The sequence below is a fragment of the Coniophora puteana genome (genome assembly GCF_000271625.1).
Source record: "Coniophora puteana RWD-64-598 SS2 unplaced genomic scaffold CONPUscaffold_1, whole genome shotgun sequence".
Lineage (NCBI taxonomy): Eukaryota > Fungi > Basidiomycota > Agaricomycetes > Boletales > Coniophoraceae > Coniophora > Coniophora puteana.
Genome location: NW_006913053.1, coordinates 2,504,757 through 2,523,890, shown reverse-complemented (window position 1 = coordinate 2,523,890; position 19,134 = coordinate 2,504,757). Strand labels below are relative to the sequence as shown.

General features: G+C 52.8%; 9 protein-coding genes across 9 annotated transcripts; 6 read left to right on the top strand and 3 right to left on the bottom strand.

Moving 5' to 3' along the window:
- Positions 1–50: 50 nt before the first annotated feature.
- On the top strand, positions 51–1,672 carry CONPUDRAFT_141158 (peroxisomal membrane protein PEX16). Its single transcript, XM_007765277.1, has 6 exons — positions 51–395; positions 444–711; positions 769–1,154; positions 1,204–1,393; positions 1,452–1,558; positions 1,612–1,672. The coding sequence occupies exons 1-6, from the start codon at positions 257–259 to the stop codon at positions 1,623–1,625; spliced, it is 1,104 nt and encodes a 367-aa protein (XP_007763467.1). The 5' UTR covers positions 51–256; the 3' UTR covers positions 1,626–1,672.
- Positions 1,673–2,721: 1,049 nt separating this feature from the next.
- CONPUDRAFT_86700 (NAD(P)-binding protein) lies at positions 2,722–3,746 on the bottom strand (the record flags this gene model as incomplete). Its single annotated transcript, XM_007765237.1, has 5 exons — positions 2,722–2,831; positions 2,885–3,075; positions 3,126–3,219; positions 3,271–3,424; positions 3,510–3,746. 5 exons carry the CDS (start codon positions 3,744–3,746, stop codon positions 2,722–2,724), a joined length of 786 nt encoding a protein of 261 aa, XP_007763427.1.
- Positions 3,747–4,003: 257 nt separating this feature from the next.
- CONPUDRAFT_95585 (IlvN-domain-containing protein) lies at positions 4,004–5,665 on the top strand. The gene is made up of 9 exons (XM_007765276.1): positions 4,004–4,127; positions 4,179–4,238; positions 4,295–4,458; positions 4,510–4,675; positions 4,730–4,957; positions 5,017–5,076; positions 5,128–5,191; positions 5,249–5,353; positions 5,405–5,665. Exons 1-9 carry the CDS (start codon positions 4,111–4,113, stop codon positions 5,564–5,566), a joined length of 1,026 nt encoding a protein of 341 aa, XP_007763466.1. The 5' UTR covers positions 4,004–4,110; the 3' UTR covers positions 5,567–5,665.
- An 863-nt stretch (positions 5,666–6,528) lies between these two features.
- CONPUDRAFT_46827 (splicing factor CC1-like protein) lies at positions 6,529–8,080 on the top strand (the record flags this gene model as incomplete). The annotated part of the gene is made up of 10 exons (XM_007764427.1): positions 6,529–6,752; positions 6,803–6,937; positions 6,987–7,034; positions 7,086–7,223; positions 7,270–7,339; positions 7,398–7,470; positions 7,523–7,604; positions 7,656–7,727; positions 7,792–7,897; positions 7,946–8,080. 10 exons carry the CDS (start codon positions 6,529–6,531, stop codon positions 8,078–8,080), a joined length of 1,083 nt encoding a protein of 360 aa, XP_007762617.1.
- A 591-nt stretch (positions 8,081–8,671) lies between these two features.
- On the top strand, positions 8,672–9,250 carry CONPUDRAFT_148814 (Endoribonuclease L-PSP; the record flags this gene model as incomplete). Its single annotated transcript, XM_007765274.1, has 4 exons — positions 8,672–8,726; positions 8,783–8,880; positions 8,960–9,088; positions 9,155–9,250. 4 exons carry the CDS (start codon positions 8,672–8,674, stop codon positions 9,248–9,250), a joined length of 378 nt encoding a protein of 125 aa, XP_007763464.1.
- A 37-nt stretch (positions 9,251–9,287) lies between these two features.
- CONPUDRAFT_115414 (uncharacterized protein) lies at positions 9,288–10,566 on the bottom strand (the record flags this gene model as incomplete). The annotated part of the gene is made up of 4 exons (XM_007765273.1): positions 9,288–9,360; positions 9,472–9,888; positions 9,944–10,106; positions 10,164–10,566. 4 exons carry the CDS (start codon positions 10,564–10,566, stop codon positions 9,288–9,290), a joined length of 1,056 nt encoding a protein of 351 aa, XP_007763463.1.
- Positions 10,567–11,124: 558 nt separating this feature from the next.
- On the top strand, positions 11,125–12,553 carry CONPUDRAFT_115410 (ras-domain-containing protein). Its single transcript, XM_007765272.1, has 8 exons — positions 11,125–11,196; positions 11,247–11,273; positions 11,323–11,376; positions 11,432–11,514; positions 11,567–11,598; positions 11,651–11,713; positions 11,776–11,930; positions 11,992–12,553. The coding sequence occupies exons 1-8, from the start codon at positions 11,145–11,147 to the stop codon at positions 12,255–12,257; spliced, it is 732 nt and encodes a 243-aa protein (XP_007763462.1). The 5' UTR covers positions 11,125–11,144; the 3' UTR covers positions 12,258–12,553.
- A 274-nt stretch (positions 12,554–12,827) lies between these two features.
- CONPUDRAFT_161418 (uncharacterized protein) lies at positions 12,828–15,019 on the top strand (the record flags this gene model as incomplete). Its single annotated transcript, XM_007765271.1, has 5 exons — positions 12,828–12,995; positions 13,052–13,367; positions 13,421–13,981; positions 14,038–14,917; positions 14,996–15,019. The coding sequence occupies exons 1-5, from the start codon at positions 12,977–12,979 to the stop codon at positions 15,017–15,019; spliced, it is 1,800 nt and encodes a 599-aa protein (XP_007763461.1). The 5' UTR covers positions 12,828–12,976.
- Positions 15,000–18,031, bottom strand: CONPUDRAFT_95569 (Isochorismatase hydrolase). Its single transcript, XM_007765270.1, has 9 exons — positions 18,024–18,031; positions 17,781–17,966; positions 16,962–17,733; positions 16,118–16,910; positions 15,949–16,059; positions 15,652–15,870; positions 15,495–15,591; positions 15,323–15,445; positions 15,000–15,269 (listed from the first exon to the last, which is right to left on the bottom strand). The coding sequence occupies exons 4-9, from the start codon at positions 16,390–16,392 to the stop codon at positions 15,210–15,212; spliced, it is 885 nt and encodes a 294-aa protein (XP_007763460.1). The 5' UTR covers positions 16,393–16,910; positions 16,962–17,733; positions 17,781–17,966; positions 18,024–18,031; the 3' UTR covers positions 15,000–15,209.
- Between the last annotated feature and the right edge of the window lie 1,103 nt (positions 18,032–19,134).

The following is a 19,134-nucleotide window of genomic DNA, read 5'->3' as shown; positions in this document are numbered from 1 at the left end:
TTAAATGCACAACGTAACCCTGTACTGATACTAAGTACTGTCAGGTACAGCAAGTGCATCACTTCGAGCAAGTCCTTCGAAGAAGCTCGTCTAGTTCGGGAAGTGCCGATGCCCTCCGGCAGTTCTCCGGTTCACTTAGCGGTCTGGCTCTCGGGCCACCTGATTTCCTGAAAGCCAGCGTCCGCGTCAAGACAGACTACCTCCACTCGACTCGTCCTTGGGCGTGGGTGCTCCCTTGACCCCTCCCTCTCTCTGGATGTCGTCTACTTTAGCCAAGTACGAGTCATTCCTCATCAATAATGTCTCCACTATCTCCACCCTCGAATCGACCCTAAGGTCTGTTACTTGGTTCCTCCCAGGCAGATTCAAGGATGCCGAGCTTGCGTCGGAGTCTGGTAAGCCAATATCCCCTCCCCCACTTCTACCCCCTCACTCTATCCTAGTGTCTGCCCTACTCAATGTAACCAGCCTCTATCATGATACTCTCCTTGCCCGGATAGTCCAGAATGATTCAAAGTGGAAGCCCATACTTCCCGTTCCCTTGCACACTCGCTACGCCCGTGCATGGTGCGACAAGGATAGCGCATATAAGTGGATTGCAAGAACACTTGAGCTTCTCAAATATACGCAACTTCTTGTGGAAATGGGCCTTCGTAGGAAGACTTCTGATAAAACACGCTGGAGAGGGATCATTCTGTTGGAAACTATCAAGTGAGCTTCATACCAGTCCCGCCGCCCGTGATTTTTTTTGTAAACTTCTACACCCAGAGCATTGCTTCGCTTTGCCCTCTTGAGAATAACCCGCCGCCCCCTACTGTCGCCTGCCGTTCCCGAGCGAGACTTCGACCCATCCACTCTCCCTCCCAAGTCTACCCTATCTTCCCCTACCCTCGTCACCGAGAGCCTCCCGAGCTCCATGCCCTCTACGCCCGAACATTTGAAGAACAACCACGTCCCCCTACCTCTCAGCCCTAGTCCATTGCTAGTCACCCCTCCCCCTCCATCGCGTTCCGACTCCTCGGTTGAAGATTACCTCCTCCCCAAGGCGCTCACAACTTCCTCAGTCAGACCTCCCCTTTCCCTAGTCAACAAACTTGCTACCCCTCAAGATTGGCTAGCTGAAGCAATCTATATTTTACGGCCATTGATCTACGGTACGCGCGGTAATGGCTTCTTTGCATAGTACTGGCTCATCCCTATTAGCGAGTTTACTGGCTTCTGGACGGTTTAAGAACCGTGCTCTTGTGTCGGCGTTTGCACTGGAACTAGCTTCCCGGAATATGCGCCGCACACCCGCTCCTTCGGCTACTCTTGAACAGAATGAGTACAGCCGCCGAGATAAGGACATGTTATGGTACCTCCTACGGGGCTCAGTATGGGACAACTACACTCGGTGTGTTGTCTTACTCAATAAGATGCGACTGCAGTACTAACACTGAATCCATCCCCAGTCCCAAGTTAGAGCAGTTTACAAACAAGACCGCTCAAACTCCTATCTTTGGCCTCTTTAGTGCCATTGTTTCCGATTGGATACCTCTGATTGACGATTATTATTATTGTAAGTGCGTTCGCCCTTTGCAAGTTAAACATGAGTTAATCGACGTCTGTCAGACACTGCTCCATAATTTTTTTACTTATTGGTGATCATTGGCCCTATGCAATACGATATGTGCTGTCCAGTCTGCAACATAAATTCCTGGTTAGGATACAACTCGATGCACAGGGGAGGGTGCAATCATGTCGGTTTTAAAGCACTTGGCCAATGTCAGGTGCCGTCTGGCTGGTGCCGTGAACCAAATGAAGCTAAGGCTCCAATAAGAGGTACAAATAAATCTCAGAAGCGCTCTCCTCCTTGGCGCTGGCTGATTAGCACTATAACGATGTCCGAGTACCCCCCGACCCTGCCTGCACCCCGCCGTTTGGTCACTACTCATGATGCCGGTGGCAAAGCTACCTCGACAACTGTTTCTGAAATACAGTCACAGGTTTTGCTAGTTCCGGTCATTGTGCCTGACGCTGACGTTTTCTTAGCCTATTGTCCCTGGCATAGAGGGCATGCGTGCTGGAGCATTTTGGGCTACTATCGATGGCCTTCCTACTAATGATAACAACACGAAGTGAGTATACCCTACTTCAACGTCATTGCGACAAGCTGACTATGGACCGCTCATCGACGTCGATCTGATGGTTAGGGAGGATGGAGGTTCTCGCAAATTATCACTAGAGAATCACGGCCTTGTTCAATCTGGGGCAACTAACTTCCAGTATACCGATCTAGCACCTGGATTCAGCACACCCATGGTCTGTCTGACCCACACCGTCCGATCTCCCATATACTAATGGAAGGGTCATATGGTAGCATCGTTCCCCATCCCTGGACTACAATATCCTGGGTACGTCATCCATCTCAGAAGTATGAAGCGCGTGCTCAAGCACTGGTGGGTCACGTAGTCTCCGGAGAAGTCATTCACACGACCGAAGATGGTGTAAAGACTCATCTCAAGAACCCCGGCGATGTCGTCGTCCAAAAAGGCACTTTGCATGCCTGGACAAATCCAGGAAAGGAGTGGGCAAGATGGGCAACTGTGCTTGTTGACGCGAAGCCGGCCGTAGTGAATGGCCAGGTGTTGGGTTTTGTCTTGGGCTTGGAATCACACTGAGACAATCGCGAAGAAACCTGAATATGAATCATATTGTTCTGAATTTATGTCATTCGGCCATTCATTGTAGGTTCACGAAGAGACCTCCATCGACAAGCAGCGAGGCACCTGTGACGTATTTCGCCAGGTCGCTAGCTAAAAACACCATAGGTCCAGCTATATCATCGGGTGCTGTGTGCGTTACTGTGAGCTATGACTACGTCCATACAAGGTCAGATACTAACCGCCGAGTCTCCCTAGGACGGTTCGCTTGATCGTATACTCTCGCTTTTCGTCGTTTGCGAGGTCTTCTTTGTTTATGTCTGTGGCAATTGTGCCAGGGAGGACCGCATTGCAGCGAATGTTATACTTCCCAAGAGCGATTGCACAACTCTGCATCAAAGACAAAATGCCGGCCTTGGTAGGGGTATAATGACTGTTACCATGTGAGTTTTTAGTAACGTGATTGAGAGCTTAAAGACCTACCATTGGAACTCTCCGCCAACAAGAGCTGAAATCGAAGCAACACCAACGATGGCCCCTCCTTGTGGCACTTGGGCTTTCATCTGATTTGCCACAGCTGCTTTTATGAACGGACATGGTCGCGAGCGAGCACATTCTCTTCACTCACCTTGGACGATGTAGAATGTACCATCAAGGTTTACTGCCCGCGTACGCTCCCACAAAGCGTGAGGCATTGTGATGAACTCGGCGAAGGGACATATTCCTGCGTTGCTGACAAGGACGTCAATACGGCCGAATTCACGGACGCCGGACTCGACGACCTATCGATTGATTGATAAAACGAAGGCAGCAATGGGTAAGGATATGGTCTACTTTGGTAAGGAAGATTGCGATTGGATAACTCGCCTTGGTTGAAGTCGCAGGGTCAGCGATATCTCCGGAGACACATACTACCCGACACTGAGAATGGCTGCGCTCGACTTCCGCCTTCAATGTTTGGAGCTCCGCCTCCGTCTCTTCGTCACCATAATAGTGCAGGAGGAGCCCAGTAGCGCCATGTTTGGCTGACTCGAGTGCGCACGCCCTCCCGATCCCTCTTGATGAGCCAGTGATGCACACGATCTTGCCCGCAAGCAGCGCCATATGCGTAAGTGCGAAGACACCTTTGAGCCCCGACATCTGCATAAATACGGGGCCAGTCGTTCATCCTCATGACGAAATCGTAAAAGTGCAAAGGTGTAAGGTGCGTGACTGCGCCAGGGCCGCTGAACCCGGTATCGCCAATTGATACTGGTAAAACGGTCCGAGAGCGCATGCACATGGCCGTTCCCCGGCCCCCATGACCTCTCTCGCAATCCACTCATCTCACGACCCACAAGAACCCCTGCAGTGTGATCTAAAGGAAAACTACCTTCGGGCTGGGCTCCCGGATGGGTGCTCCTCTTTTAAGGCCGACTGCGCAGATAAATCAATAACAAAGCTCTACTCTACGATCCTCTCTATCACCATGGTTCAAGCCAAGATGTGAAAGATGATTCCTTCATGATGGCTGACAAGGACTGACCTATATTGCAGTTACTACGATGCTGACGCTGACCTCGGTCTTCTGAGTGGCAAGACTATCGTCTTCCTTGGGTCTGCATCATCGCGCATATACGCCTGAGGTTGGACATTGAAGTCTGTATGTTTAGATTTGGAAATCAAGGCTCTGCACAAGCACAGAACCTGAGGGACACTGGTATTCCCAACGAGCAGATCATTGTCGCGAACCGCGTGGACTCGTATGCTGAAAGCGCGAAAGCAAAAGGCTTCAACGTTGAACATGACTTCTCCAAGGCAGCCTCTGTCGCTGACGGTGTGCATAAAGATGCTTTCCGCTGGATAGACGTCTGACTCTTATGTCCAGTGGTCTTCATTTTGATTCCCGATCAGGTTCAGCCGCGGGTCTTCAACGAGCAATTCTTCCCTGTTCTTAAGAGCACTGCGACGATAGTCGTAGCAAGTGGTTACAACGTGTTCTTCAACTTGCTCAAGTTCCAACCTGGCCAAGACGTCGTCATGGTCGCTCCAAGGTCGGTCCTTTACTTTGAATGTGCCTGGCGTACTGACGTCGAGGACTTTTGCAGAATGATTGGTTCCTCAGTTCGTTCGCTGTACGAGAAAGGCAGAGGCTTCCCGTGCTTCGTCTCAGTTGAGCAGGATGGCACGGGCAATGGCTGGCCCGTCGCTTTGGCCCTTTCGCGTGCCATCGGCGCCACGAAGCAAGGTGCCATTGCTTCATCCGTGAGGGAAGAAACGGCCATGGACCTCATGGCTGAGCAAGCCCTCTGGCCCAATATCATAATGATGTTCCGGTACGTCGGAAGTCTCAAGCGATATTCTTTATGATTAACGATGGGCGGATGTTCAACAGCGAAGCATTTAACGTTTTGCAAGAAGCCGGCTGCTCTGATGAGGCTCTTTGCTACGAAATGTAAGCTGCCTTGATCTTGGTTATGAATGAGAGCCTCACGACGTCGCGAAGGTGGATGTCGAAGGAACCCGCCGAAATCTTCGAAAGGGCAGCGGACGACGGTTTTGTGCTACAGGTTTGTATTGTAGCTATCTCATCAAGAAAGACACTAACCAGAGTAAATGTCACTCAGCTCAAGCATCACTCGACTGTTTCCCAGTTCGGTCAGCTAAACGGGGCACTGAAACTCGACGGAACGGCCATGCGCGAGCATTTCAGAGACATCTTGCATAATCAGGTGCGCCGAGCTCTTGAAGATGACAATTGAGGTGAACTGAACCTTGGACAGGTGTTGAACGGTAAATTCTGCACCGCGTTTAGCAAGATCGAGGAGGACTTGGAGAAGGAAGGGAGCGAGAACCCCCTTAATGAACTTTACAGGAAATCGGAGGAGATGCCTTTGGTGCAAGCTGAGAAGCGTGTGCGGGCAAGGTTGGCGGGTCTGGTGTAACTCTGACTGTATCAATAGAATTACAAGTGTATGACTATGTAAACCGAATGTAAGCACGCAATCTCGATCCTGACTCGAAATTGGCTCGAAGATTGGAAGGTTTCTGTGGCGGTGCCGTGCCAAGAATGGCAAAGTTTTTGGGTGTTTGTTGGGGATTTGTGGCCCTTGCCTGCAGGTGTGCTTTAGCTGGAAGATGTCGACCAACGGAGTGGACGTAGACATGTCTCCTACAGACAGGAAATCGTCAGTGGTGTTCTATCATTCTGTTTCTTCCAGCTACTGAACCCCTTCTAGCTCTCGTAATCACTCGACCGACACCCACAGGACTAAGCGCTCTCACCGCTCTCACTCTCGTGAAAGAGAAAGAAGAGATAGACGCAGAGACCGTGACTACGACGACAGGCGTAGACCCAGTCGCAGCCGCGAGCGCAGTAATCGTGACAGGTCCCGGGACAGGTCTCATAGAGATAGAGAACGGGATCGAGATCGCGAGCGGGACCGTGATAGAGACAGAGACAGAGACCGTCGCCACCGCAGCGACAAACGCGACAGAGATGATCGTGACAGGGAGAGACGACGCAAGAGAGACGACAACGACGGCTCAGAGGACGACCGCGTCAAGAGGAAGAGGCGTGACGAGGCTGATGGCCTTCCGCCACCGCCTCCTTCCGCTGGTTTGCCACCCCCTCCACCTCCCCTCAATGACAGTCCTCGGAGCAGGTCTGACCTGCGTGAGCGCTCACGTGAACATAGGTACGACGACCGACGGAGGGCTCGAGACCCTCGGGACGAGTTTGACGACCCCCCGCGATACCGAAAAGACAAGGAGAAGGCCAAAGACGGTGATAAACACGACAAGCGTCCACCTGTCGATGACACATCACTTGAGGACGATGAGCTAGATATGCGTCCTCTTGCAAAGTATGTATCAACCGTTGGTATCTCACTCGCTTCTTAACCCCATGGTTCGCAGGCGCGCTTCACCTTCTTATGACCAACAACAAGAGGACTACAACCCCGACGAGCCTAAGGAAGACGACTCTGAGGCCCGCTCAGTCTTCGTCTCTCAGCTAGCTGCAAGACTCACAGCTCGTGACCTAGGCTACTTCTTCGAGGACAAACTTGGAGAAGGGACCGTCTTGGACTCCCGGATTGTGACCGACCGTATCTCCCGAAGGTCTAAGGGGTAAGCGTTCCTTCCTTGTGGCAGAATAACATCCTCATCGAGACCTGCAGTATCGGATATGTTGAGTTCCGCTCCATTGACTTGGTTGAAAAGGCGCTTGGTCTCAGTGGGACTGTCGTGATGGGACTGCCCATCATGGTTCAATTAACTGAATCGGAAAGAAACAGACTTCACCCAGGTGACGGGTATGTTCCATTCCTCAATCCATGAAATACTTTGTACTCATGAAAGCAGCAATCTCAACCTTCCTCCAGGAGTGCATGCGCCGCATGGTGCTATGCAGTTAGTGTCTTCGTATGTTTGTCCTGGAACACCAAATGACTCTTAACATAGGCTTTATGTGGGATCACTGCACTTCAATCTCACGGAAGCCGATATCAAACAGGTCTTTGAACCTTTTGGCGATCTTGAATTTGTTGATTTGCATAGGGACTCCACAACCGGGCGAAGCAAAGGTTACGCTTTTGTACAGTGAGTTTTCGTTTTGGCAATGTGACCTTATACTCATCTGCCATAGGTATAAGAGACCTGAGGACGCAAAGATGGCTCTGGAGCAAATGGATGGGTTTGAACTGGCTGGTCGTACGGTGGGTTCCTATGTCGTGGTATTGACATCTGCTTTATCTTACTGAGCTGTCCCAACAGCTCCGAGTCAATACCGTCCATGAAAAGGGAACTGCCCGTTATACCCAACAGGACTCCCTAGAGGAAACAGGCGGTAGGGTGCATTCTGGCTCATCATGTTCCTCGGCTTACTTTTGATCGTATAGGCGGTAATTTGAATGCCGCCTCTCGTCAAGCGCTGATGCAGAAACTTGCTAGGATTGAAACCCCAACTCCAGCTGAACCAGTGTACGTCTATCAAGCTTTGCTGTCGTATGCTAGATCTGATGATTCCTGCAGATCTCGGCCCAGTATCCCGCAAGCGATGCAATCGCGCTCTGTACTGATGAAGAATATGTTCGATCCCGAAGAGTGCGTGGTTATTCCTTTCGTTCTTTGCTGCCTCATCTACATTGTCAGCTGATGCCAAACCTAGGGAAACTGAGCGTGATTGGGATAAAGAACTCGCCGAGGACGTCAAAGGTGAATGCCAAGAAAAGTACGGCAAGGTCGAAGCTATCAAAGTTGAAAAAGAGACACAGGTGATTTCTTCCGCGTTGATGTTAGAGCGCACGCTAACTAGCATTTAGGGTGAAATCTACGTGAAGTTTGCCACTATCGACTCCGCCAAGGAAGCTGTTCAAGCACTCAACGGGCGCTGGTTTGGTGGACGACAGATCTCCGCGGTCTTCATCTCGGATGCCATCATGCAGGCCCACCAGTAGTGCTTCGTTGTTAAGACCTCACTTCAAATGCAACATTGACTGAAATTCACCGCAGGAGCTTTCTTCCAAAAGTATATTGATCTTATTACTTGCTCAGGTCTCGTTTGCCAAATGAACTCGCGGCTACAAAATTTCTAGGCAGGTTTATTGACATTTGGCCCTCCCTCGTGTATGGAATTATCATAAGTTTTCCTCTTCTTGTACCATGGCATTAATGCGAAGTCGTGGGTGCAAACCCGGTGTGACATCTAAATGTTAGGATTCGGCTATTCTCAAGAGCTCTCAACCCGAGGTTATATTGTATGTGTCTCGTCGTATGGTCATCGGACCATGGGGTTGATCGAAATCGCCGAAACTGAGCAAACCTTGAGAATGTAGATGAGTCCCTGGCGGGGACAGGTGCCCACATGCTCTCTACTATCACACTGCACGTGCGATACATCTTCCACCAGCCCCATATAGCACCAAATGGCTAGTTGATCTGCTATCAGAGTAGATAAGATCGATCTTTGCTCGAAAGACTCCCCCCCTCTCGAGACTAGTAAAGTTTGTGCTGCTGTTGCTGTTGTCCACGTTCAATCTAAAGCTGCAATGTCGACTCCGGAAAAAATCAACGTTTCCTCGCAGGCCGTAAAGCCTATCTACTGTAAGGCCAACCGTCCCATGTCATCGTGCGCCAGGAGCTCAAATATGTCGCCACAGCACATGCGGTTAAAGTTCCTGGCTTGATCTTTCTGAGCGGTCAAACGCCCGTCGACAAGGATGGCAAAGTCGTTCCCGGGGGTGTTCAGGAGCACACGGTGAGCCCAGATTTAAATGTATGCTAACTCTCCTTGCGTGCTGGCTGACAGATCATCTCTCGCTACGCCCGTCTCACAGGCACAGTGCATCTCCCGGCTGACTGAGGTCCTGACGGGCGCTGGGTCGTCGTGGGAGAAGGTTGTCAAAGTCAACATCTATCTCAAGAACATGGACGACTTTGATGCTATGAACGAGGTTTACACCAAGGTGAATATCGTGCTCTTCTCGTAGAACGCAAGAGCTGTGCTCAATGACACTACTAAATTGCTGCAGCTTCTCCCGGACCCCAAACCCGCGAGAACTTGCATCCAGGCCGGCAAGCTCCCCGGAGATGTCGATGTGGAGATTGAGGCAATTGCTGCTACCTGACCTGGTCTCGTGGTAGTGGTATAAATACAGTATATTTTCACAATGTACCAAATGCCATGCCGATATTAACGGTTGTATCAAGAACGAGCTCTCGACTCTGAGACAAAACCCTTGAAGAACATCAGTCAGTAGCCAACACACTATCCGCAAAAGCTTACCCTATACGATGCCGGTGTCAGGACCGGTGTTAGCTCTATGGTAAGTCCAAAGAGGTACACGACGTACCGTCCATATCCATCAGATGATGAACTGCCTTTGGATACATCTTATGTGTGACCTCGACCCCAGCTTTCTTCAGCCTTTCCGCGTATGCAAGACCTTCGTCCCTGAGAATGTCCAGCTCCGTGACCGCTATCCAATGGGGTGGGAGCTTTGCCAGCAGCGCCTCAGGGGCATAGATGGGAGAAACATCCCACTGAGTTCTGTCAGTGCCTTCAGGAAGATACTTATCACGGAACCAGCCTATGAGCTCGGCGTTCAGCCACGGTGCATTTATATTCTCAGTTCGCGACGCGTATGGCTCAATGCCATCTTCGGAGTTGTCGAGTGCTGGTACAAGAAGATGAACGTGTTCAAGCCGAATTGGTGGATCCATCTCGACTGCTTTGAGCGAAACGATGGCAGCGAGGTTGGCGCCCCTAGAGTGGCGAAGATCAAATCAGCTGAACAAAATGGCAAGATAAATGTTCATACGCGGAGGAACCACCGATAGCCATAGTTGAGACGTCAACGTTTAGAAGTTCGCGTCCCTGGGAGTGGACCCACTGAAGGGCTTCGAACGAGTCTTCAACGGCCGCGGGGTGAGGATGTTCAGGCGCAAGTCGATAGTCGGGGTGGACCACCACGCATCTGGCACCTGGAATGTCCAAGTTGCCTTAGCTATCATGCAAACCGTGGAAGTGGCGCACCCAACCTTTGCATATTCTTGTTGAGACGTTGGTTTCCGCGTCGATACCTCCTAACGTCCAGCCACCTGGGCAGCAAGAAAGGCGGTGAGTCTTCCGGGTAGGGAAAGCGAACGAGCACTCACCACCGTGATACCATACGTATACTGGCCATCCGGCCTCTGGAGCGGATCCGTCAGGGGTGAAGACGCGAACTTTACAGTTCGTCAGATCATACTCCTTGACTGAACCAACTTCGAGAACCTCCGAGCCTCCCGGGATCCAGTCTGTCTTTCTCAACTGTGGGTCCCAAGGAAATGCATACGGTCCTGGGGTGGGTGCGATGTTGGCGTTGTGGAAATCGATGTAGTCTTGATCGAGACGAGAGATAACGTCGGGATGAATGGCACGGGGCTGATCTGGGCTGGCCATGGTGGAAATGGCTGAGGTGTAGATGCTGTAACGCAGCCGTGTTGTACAGGTTCTGATGAAAGTAGGTTCACGCTTGGTGAGTGTGATCAAGGTGGAGCGCTGGTCGCCGGACTGTCAGAGTTGATGCTGCAATGGAGGTTCTGACAAATGGAGCTTGAGGCGAGCTCTGCAGGTGTTTCGACAGGTAGTAATCGATAAACGAACAGCAACTGCATCCATCACGTGTATCTCCCCGCTCCAGCGTTAGTCTGAGCGCCGAGTCCGACCACGCGTATAAATGGGATCGCTGCGATGGCGATCGCTCTCGAAAAGGCTGCACGCCTGACAAAGCGAGTGCCGTATCGCGTAGAAGTTGTGATTCGGAGAGACATGTCTGAACAAGGATAAGACATCGGAGCGTCTGTCAGCAGACACTGCACACGATGAACGTTTTCCGAGGTTTGGGCACGCTCGTGCTGTCAGTGTAATGCGATGCTGGGATGATGTAAAGGGTGGCCGTGGGAATTGTAAAGGGGAGGCGAGCACTGGACGCAAGGATGCAGAATAAGACAAGCATCAGCTCCGTCAACGCAAACACCATGCCGCTCAATGACTATGACGCAGACGCAACAGAGCTACTCGAAACTTATGGTTTGTACTTCTCATCCGATGTTCTCATTTCTTGCTGATTTGCCTTTTAGATTTCTTGATGAAATACATCATCATAGGTCAGCCATTCTGTCTTGCCCTTCCACCCCCTTTCTCATATTCGACAAGGAGAAGCAGGCTCAGGCAAATCTTGCCTCCTCCATCACTTCATCCACAACGCCTGTACGCATGTTTATCCTAATACATCCACACTAGAGCTAACATGCTCGATCTCCAGTCAAGGACCACTCACAACATACTATCGGAGTCGAGTTTTCAAGTCGGACCATCAAGCTTGGAGAAAAGAGGATAAAGCTTCAGGTGTGCTTTATCTCTGCGTTAATGTACTAGCCTATATCTGAAGCACGGCTAGCTATGGGATACAGCTGGACAGGAGAGATTCCGGTCAGCAAATCGGACAGTCAGCTTTATCTGTCTTTCTCATCCCTTCGCGCAGGTCCGTGACGCGCAGCTATTATCGCGGTGCTGCGGGTGTCATATTGGTCTATGATATCACCAAGTGAGTGTGCTCTCATTTTGGCACGGTCCGAGAACGCAACTAATTGGCCGATGTGCTTCCAGCCGGGACTCATTCCTTAATCTGTCACGCTGGTTGACGGACGCACGAGCTCTCGCAAGTACACACCTGGTGGCCGTCCTCGTCGGGAATAAATCGGACAGAGAAGATGAGCGTGAAGTGGAGTGGGCAGAAGCAAGCCGATGGGCTGCGGAAAACGGTACTCGGTGTTCTCTTCGGCAAGATGGCATGGTAGCTGACCTGAGGGTTGATCTTGTCAGACGTTCACTTTCTGGAAGCATCGTCTCTCACAGGCGACAATGTGGAGGCCCCTTTCCTGCTGGCGGCCCGGTCGATCTTGCTCTCGATAGAATCCGGGGCACTAGATCCCGAGAAGGCTGGGAGCGGAGTCAGTTATGGTGACCGGGCGTTACGACGGGTGAACAGCTCGAGCCTGCTCAGCTTTGGGAGCCTGAGCCACTCTCGGAAACGACGATCAGACAAGATACGGCTGAAGAACTGGGTGCCCGCGAACAAGTGTTGCTGAACACGAGGGAGGATGGCAGATATCGCAGTTAAGCTCCACTATTTCGTGGCGGATGTTAGCGAGCGATCTTCACGACCGAAGGGCTGCGGACCCGACGACTACATGACCGACTATCAAGTACTGGATACCCTTCATCCGTCATACCACCTTCCTTTTCATCCGTTCTTTTTCTATGTCGAATGGTTCAGAGACGCACACGACTGAGGTATGGATTTGATCTAATAGTTGTTTGCGTATAGAGATAGGACACTGTAATATGGATGTATGTATGTAGACGTAATATGTATCAGTGATCTGGCTTGTAAGTGGCGAGTGTGCTGTAAGCTAAGATGAGCAGTACTGTATGAGAAGCAAGGCTCCACAAAAGGATAGCAACGAAGCGGGTGTGGACTGCTGGCAGGGATGCAAGGGGATGTAGCGTGGGATGGCACCCTGGCAGACCACACGGACACGCAACCACACGCGATTCCTGACGCGGGGTAACCACAGGCGGATGACCAGATATGGGCAATGAGCACATGTGGCTGCATATACTCGCTCGTCCACTTTCTCCTGCCACGAGAATTAGCCGGTCTGTCGTTATCGTTTCCCCGGCCAGCGAACATGATTATGATCTGGCATCCCAGTATCAGAATGAGTCTACTTAAGCATTTACTCACCGACAACTCAACCCTCTTCCCTCGATTGTTAATGGGTGCTTTGCTCTGCTAGTGAGCGGCATGAGCTCTGTTTCCCCTGGTGAGCTTTTCCCTTTGCTTCTACTCATCCTCTATTTCCTGACTTTCTCCTCCTAGCACCCTGCAGCTCGTCTTGCGCTCCAGCGCCGTCTAGCTCAGCTTGGGCTCCGGCACCTTCCAGCTCGTCATGGGCACCGGCACCCTCTAGTAGCTCGTCTTGGGGTCCAGCGGCGGCCATCGACAGCCCCTCTTGGGCTTCATCGTCCTCTTGCACAGACAATGCTGCAGCCCCTGCCTCTGCCACTTCGCCCACCTCAGACACAGTCTCTTCCGGTTCCTCATATACGCAGACTCAGACAGATACCTGGACAGAGAACCATGGAACTACAGGGCCTAATGCATCTACAAGTTCAAGTTCCTCTGCCACCCTATCGTACGTCTCCGTCCCTTGACCTGTCACGCCTCCACCTCATACCGTCTTTCTAGCACCTTTATAACCTCTGGAGTAACCCCTTCAGGTACCGGCTCTCAGACCACCGCAGCACAGGGTCCTACAACTTCACCTTCTTCTCCTAGTAGCAGCCCCGACTGGTCCTCCCCTACCTCCACCGACTCGGCTTACACTCCATCTTCCACGGCGGACGGCTACACGCCCTCTTCCTCTGATCCCTCACCTTCTCCGACTGCGGATCCTAGTGTTTCCGTCTTTTCCACGTTCACGACCGTTACCACAGCTCCGCCCTCGGATTCGTGGTCTGACTCGGTCACCAACACCGATCCTTCCCCCACCTCGGCGACCGGGAGCACTGATGATGGTTCTGCTTCAAGCACAAGCCCTGCACCTGTCAATGGTACTGTACAGCCCCAGCCCCAGTCAACCTACCCAACTGCAGTTTCCTATACCACCACGAACGCACAGGGTCAGACAACGATCACTGTACCATCCGTCATCGCAGTCACTGGCACGACCACCGAAAACGGTATCCCTATCACCTACACATCCGAGGTTGCTAACCCCGGCTTTCAGCAACTTTCCACGAGCAACTCGTACGTATTTTAACAAGTTTGACATGCTTCACGTGTTTGACTGCTGGTTTTCTCAGCTTCTTCAATAACCGTGGGGCTGTTGCTGGAGTCTTTGTCGTCGTGGGCTTGCTTTTCGCGAGCATCTTGGTCTGCATCTGGCTCAGCGTTGGCCGTCGCCGCCGGCAGCTTCAGCAGCAAACGCGCCGGAACATCTCTTGGCCCGAGCCCGATCGCAAGGATGGCCCCTTCGAGTCACCAATGAGTCCACTGGATTTCGAAGGTGGCCATCCGTCCATGCGCCAGTCTCTCTTTGATGGTGTGGGCATGGCCAGTGCTCCGCAGCGTGCCATGGCTACGACATACGACAACGCTGGGCCGTTCAGCGACTACCACACGGTTCAGCGAACGTCACCTCCTGAAGATGGTCTTGCTTACGACGAAGATCGCTCCGCCTCGCCTTACCCCTCCGTGGACACGAGCCCGTCTATGTATCTCGCCGATCTGCCCCAGTTCGATGGCCCCGTCGAGACCGCAGAGAGCGAAGAGAACATCCCGCCTTCACAGCGTAGGTCCTCTTCGCCCGTCGAGGCTCCTGTCCTGCGCGAGAACCCGCCACCGCGCCCACCGCGCCTCATGCGTCCGCCCTCACGCGACACGGCTATGCGCGCCAGCTTCGCCGACTCCGACGCCACGGAACCCGCGTCGCCATCGAGCCCGCGCGCTCCCCCCAACGTCGTCTTCCGCCCACCGATGGCCCCCGCGCAGCTCCGCAACACCTACGTGGACGAACCCAAACGAACACTGTCCCGCCTCTCTGAGGAGTACCGCCCGCTGACCCCGCCGACATCGATTTCCGAGCGCTCGTTCGCGGACCCCGACCCGTTCTCAGACGCCGCAGCTGCCGTGCACGTTCCGCCGAGTGCGGCTGCCGTCCCTGCGAAACGGATGCTAATCGACGTTAGTTTTCCCCCGTTTTCTCCTGCCCAACGTTTTCCCGAGGTAGTGGCATGTGCTGATGACGTTTACATTGCATAGATCCGGCCCGTGAACGCGGTTTGATAATTAGCTGCGCTAATTGATACATGCATACTACCCCATACTATTTATTGCACGTCTCCCTTGGATCATGGGAGTGTCCGACCAGTCGAACGTCCGAGTGTCGGGCGCTCTTCGTGTGTACAGTTTAATTTTTGGTGTAAACTAGACGTCTGAATCGATATGGTGAACCAATCGGATTACACGCAGTAACCTAGGTTGTAGCACTAGCAACCTTGAGAATCCTTTCCGTGTCAGTGGCGAAGCCGTAAGACTGTGCACTGGTGAGTCAAATATGAAAATAGGGTTGAATGGAGGGCAGCTGACGTTGCCTGCGTTGTATACGACGTTCTCATGCCCGCCTTCTGGACTGGTGGTCGCGGTGATATCTTTGACCAGGATGCAGTCGTACCCCCGGTAGTACGCGTCCACCAGCGTGCCGAGAACACACTGTCGCCAAGAGTCAATATCGTTTCTTTTCAAGGATTGAGACACGGACCTGATCAGAGTTGACCCCGCCAAACAGCAGCGTCGTGATACCGTTCTCTTTCAGATACAGATCCAGCGCACTCTGGTACCCCCATATCCCGCTCATCCTACCCTCAACAATCATTGGACACAATGAACAACAAACCCAACAAAAGGAGCGCACGCACCGGTTCTTGTGCACCCACACGTCCGCGCCCGCCGCCTCGCCCGCGCGGTACGCGTCCTGCAGCGGCCCGTACAGCTCCGCATTGCGGCTCCCGCGCATGAGCAGCCTGCCAAAGTCGCCGGGCAGCGGCGCGCCGAAGCCGCCGCGCCCGCCCTTGGTGAAGCCGCGCGCGAGCGAGGGCGGGATGGTGTGCAGCTCGTGCTCGGTGAGGCCCCAGTTTCTGTGTCCGGCGCCGTGAGCAAGCGTGTCAGTGAGCATTCAAGGCTTGAATGCATGTGAAGGAGGCGTTGGCGCTTACACCCAGAGAATCTTGACGCCCTGCCTGCGAAGGGGGGCCAGTATCGGTACCAGCGCATCGACCGCTTTCAAGCCCGGCTCGTGCGCCCGCAGATCAGGATGCAAAAAGAAGCTGCCACCATGTTCATGTAAACATTTATCAACGCCCGCCTGGAAAGATAACAACGCACTTCTGCATATCAACCACGACAAGCACAGTCCTCGCCTTATCAACCCGAATCCTCCTCCCCCCGTCCACCTCGATCTCCAAGTGCGCACCCGAGAGCGCCTCCTCGTCCTCGCCGCCCGAAGTCTCGAGATGCCTGCTCCGCGTGAGGTCCACAAGGCCAGACGGCCACTCGACCCAGAAGGACGCCTCGTTGCCGTACTCGACCGCCCGCTCGACGCGAGGACGTGCTGTCATACCGAGGATAGGGGTGTCGTACACGGGCAAGCCAGACGACATGCGGGGATCCGACCGACCCGATAGCGATAGCCCGAGCCATTTTTATAACATGTACCTTTTATGCAATGGCTCAGTGGGGAGCATATGGTTGCTGGGACGCTTGGAGCCTCAATTGGCCGTGTATCACAAGGTGAGGCAGATCTATAAGTAACGTAGTGAGAACGTATAAGAGAATAAGGCAGAAACCCAGAGCGCATAGCAGGCCTAACAAGGTGAGATAGATAGATAAGGAGAGTGCAATTGCAAGACTGGGATATGTGCATTGAGTATATTATGTATAGGCCAATGCCAAAGTCCGTTGGGTGAGTCCGTGGATATGCAAATGTGCCGGATATGATGAAAAAAACACGTGAAGAGCGGGGTGACAAGCTATCGACAACGTCCGAATGATCTCGGCGTAAACTTTTGAGAGCGGTATCCGTATCCTTTGCAATCTAAGGGAATAACTGGATGAGATAGTATGAGAGGGTAATTCATTAAACAGAGTGCTGGCTCCGAGTATCAGCAACATTCCGAACCTGTAGGATGAATGTTAGCTGCGCCTAAGTGCAAGGGGTTTTTGTACTCACCGTCAAGACCGGACGACTGTAGTCCTCTTCATCCTTTAGGTTTTCTGAGCTTAAGCTATCAGTCCTTGTGCGCCTTCGCATCTCGGGATCCAAGCGTTCGTCGTTATCACCATCAGGTGGGTCACCCTGAGGTACAGTAGACACGATGTTGTCTTGAGAATGTGCGAGCCTCTGAGGGTTCCGAGGCGGACGGGGTGGCGCAGAAGGCTCGTGGCCAGCCTCGTCATCCGGGTGATTTCCTGCACCCCAAGAAGCCAGGAGAGGCTCGTAACTTCCAGCACTATATGTTGGCGTATGGCCATAGGAGCTCTTACGCTCTCGTGCGTCTGCATGATCGTCAGCGCTTGACGGTGAGCGTGCTGCACCAGGAGGAGGGCTAGTCGGCCGACCGGCATTGTTGTAGAGGCCGACACCTGTGTTAGGTGGATGGTCTTCAACGTAGTCCGAGTATGGGTTAAAGATGTCATGCCCTGACCCTGGGCGGGCCGCCGACAAGTTTGAGCTAGTTGTGTTCGGGTTAGCGTAACCCATGAGACTTCCACGCTGCCCCATCTCAGTCGAGAAGACAGAGTCGCGAGGAGTGGGATTCGGGGGCTCGTCGTCAAGCGGGGGACGGCTATAGGCAGCGGCGGCAGCGGCGGCGGTATCATGCTCCATCCATCTTCTGCGACGTCTGCGCCTGATAGCAAAGAGTATCCAAAACACGATAGCTACAACGGCAAGACCGACAACGGCAAAGACTCCAGCAACGGCGCCCTTACTATGAAAGAACCTAGAGGGGACGTTGAGAGATGGCAGATAAGCGTGAATTTTGCTTACCCATTGCCCTTTGTAGTGGCGTTATCTGGCTGGGTTGTAGGATTGGCGAGAGTCTCGGTGAGGGTAGTGACGGAGCCGTTACTGTAGGTTGAGGTATAGGTCTGGGTAATAATGATGGGAACAGTGGTATATTGTTGACCAGCGCTGTCGGTAGCAGTGACATAAACTGTACTCCTTAAAGTGGATCTGTCGTAACGTAAGAATACAGTGGTTAGGTGCATAGAAGCTGTGAAGGAGGCTCACATAGACAGCGGTGGAGGGGTGGTGGGTGTGTTCGGAGGAGGTGAGGAAGAGGTTGGGGACGGAGTGGTGCTAGTTGGGGTGGCAGAAGGAGATGAGGTTGTAGGTGTTGTACTGGTGGTCGGATTAGTGGAAGTGGTCGGTTGAGTGCTTGTTGTCGGAGTGGTCGAGGTTGTTGGTGGGGTGGACGTGGTTGTGGTAGGGGGAGGAGTGGTGGTGGTGGTAGTCGGAGGAGTTGTGGTAGTAGTCGGAGGGTCAGAGGTGGTGGTGGTAGTCGGAGAAGAGGTGGTGGTGGGGGGATTGGTCGTCGTTGTAGGAGGATCGCTGGTGGTAGTGGGAGGATCGGAAGAAGACATGCTTGTGCTTGATGAGGCGGAAGTTTGCGACTGTGAGGAATCGGTTGTGGAGGACATGGGCTGCGAGGACGATGTTGTAGCCACTGGCGACGATGAGGCTGTCGATGAGGGAGGTATGGAGCTTAAACATAAATGGTAAGGGTCGAGGAACGATCCGAGAATGTAGAATGTACCTGGTGGGTTGATCGGATGAGGAAGGTGAATTTGAAGAGGATAAGGGAGTTGAGGAGGACATGGGAGCGGATGTGGAGGAAGGTTGGGGGGTTGTGGAAGAAGGTTGGGGGGTTGTAGAAGATGGGGCGGGGGAAGAGTCGGTGGACGAAGGAAGAGCAGACGTCGACGACATGAGAATGAAAAACAGAGAGAAAGAGGGAAAGTGAATTATGTCAGATCATGTCAGGAGCAGAAAGAGAAGGGACACACGGGAAAGACTAGGGAGTGACGAGGTGAAGAGTGAGGGTCGTGCCCGGGGAGGGCCGAAGGACGCGTGTAGGGAGGACAGGATTGGTCGGCTGGAGGTATATATGAGATGGAGAGGACGAGTTACGCGACTGATCGGGTTCAAAGAGAGGGTTTGTCTGAGGACATGGTGAGGGAAGGGGAAGAGAGGCCGGGAGGGAAGAAGTTAGGCGATAAGTGGCCGTCAGCGGTGACGAGGAAGGGAGGAACAGCCTGGCCACTCTCCATGGAATTCTGACATCTTCAGTCCTCCCAAAGCTACCTGTATAGCCACCGCGGTACCGTACCGAACAAGGCTG

Excerpts from the sequence above, each read along its gene's own strand:
- CONPUDRAFT_95569 (XM_007765270.1), bottom strand. The coding sequence starts at position 16,392 with ATGTCGTCTGGCTTGCCCGTGTACGACACCCCTATCCTCGGTATGACA. Across the intron at positions 15,592-15,651 it reads GTGTGGGTGCACAAGAACCG|GATGAGCGGGATATGGGGGT; the intron begins GTGCGTGCGCTC and ends TGTTGAGGGTAG. Across the intron at positions 15,270-15,322 it reads TCGTATACAACGCAGGCAAC|TCTTACGGCTTCGCCACTGA; the intron begins GTCAGCTGCCCT and ends ACCAGTGCACAG.
- CONPUDRAFT_95585 (XM_007765276.1), top strand. Across the intron at positions 4,958-5,016 it reads AATATCATAATGATGTTCCG|CGAAGCATTTAACGTTTTGC; the intron begins GTACGTCGGAAG and ends GATGTTCAACAG. Across the intron at positions 5,192-5,248 it reads ACGACGGTTTTGTGCTACAG|CTCAAGCATCACTCGACTGT; the intron begins GTTTGTATTGTA and ends AATGTCACTCAG.
- CONPUDRAFT_115410 (XM_007765272.1), top strand. The coding sequence starts at position 11,145 with ATGCCGCTCAATGACTATGACGCAGACGCAACAGAGCTACTCGAAACT. Across the intron at positions 11,377-11,431 it reads TCACTTCATCCACAACGCCT|TCAAGGACCACTCACAACAT; the intron begins GTACGCATGTTT and ends CTCGATCTCCAG. Across the intron at positions 11,931-11,991 it reads CCGATGGGCTGCGGAAAACG|ACGTTCACTTTCTGGAAGCA; the intron begins GTACTCGGTGTT and ends TGATCTTGTCAG.
- CONPUDRAFT_141158 (XM_007765277.1), top strand. The coding sequence starts at position 257 with ATGTCGTCTACTTTAGCCAAGTACGAGTCATTCCTCATCAATAATGTC. Across the intron at positions 396-443 it reads CGAGCTTGCGTCGGAGTCTG|TGTCTGCCCTACTCAATGTA; the intron begins GTAAGCCAATAT and ends ACTCTATCCTAG. Across the intron at positions 712-768 it reads ATTCTGTTGGAAACTATCAA|AGCATTGCTTCGCTTTGCCC; the intron begins GTGAGCTTCATA and ends TTCTACACCCAG.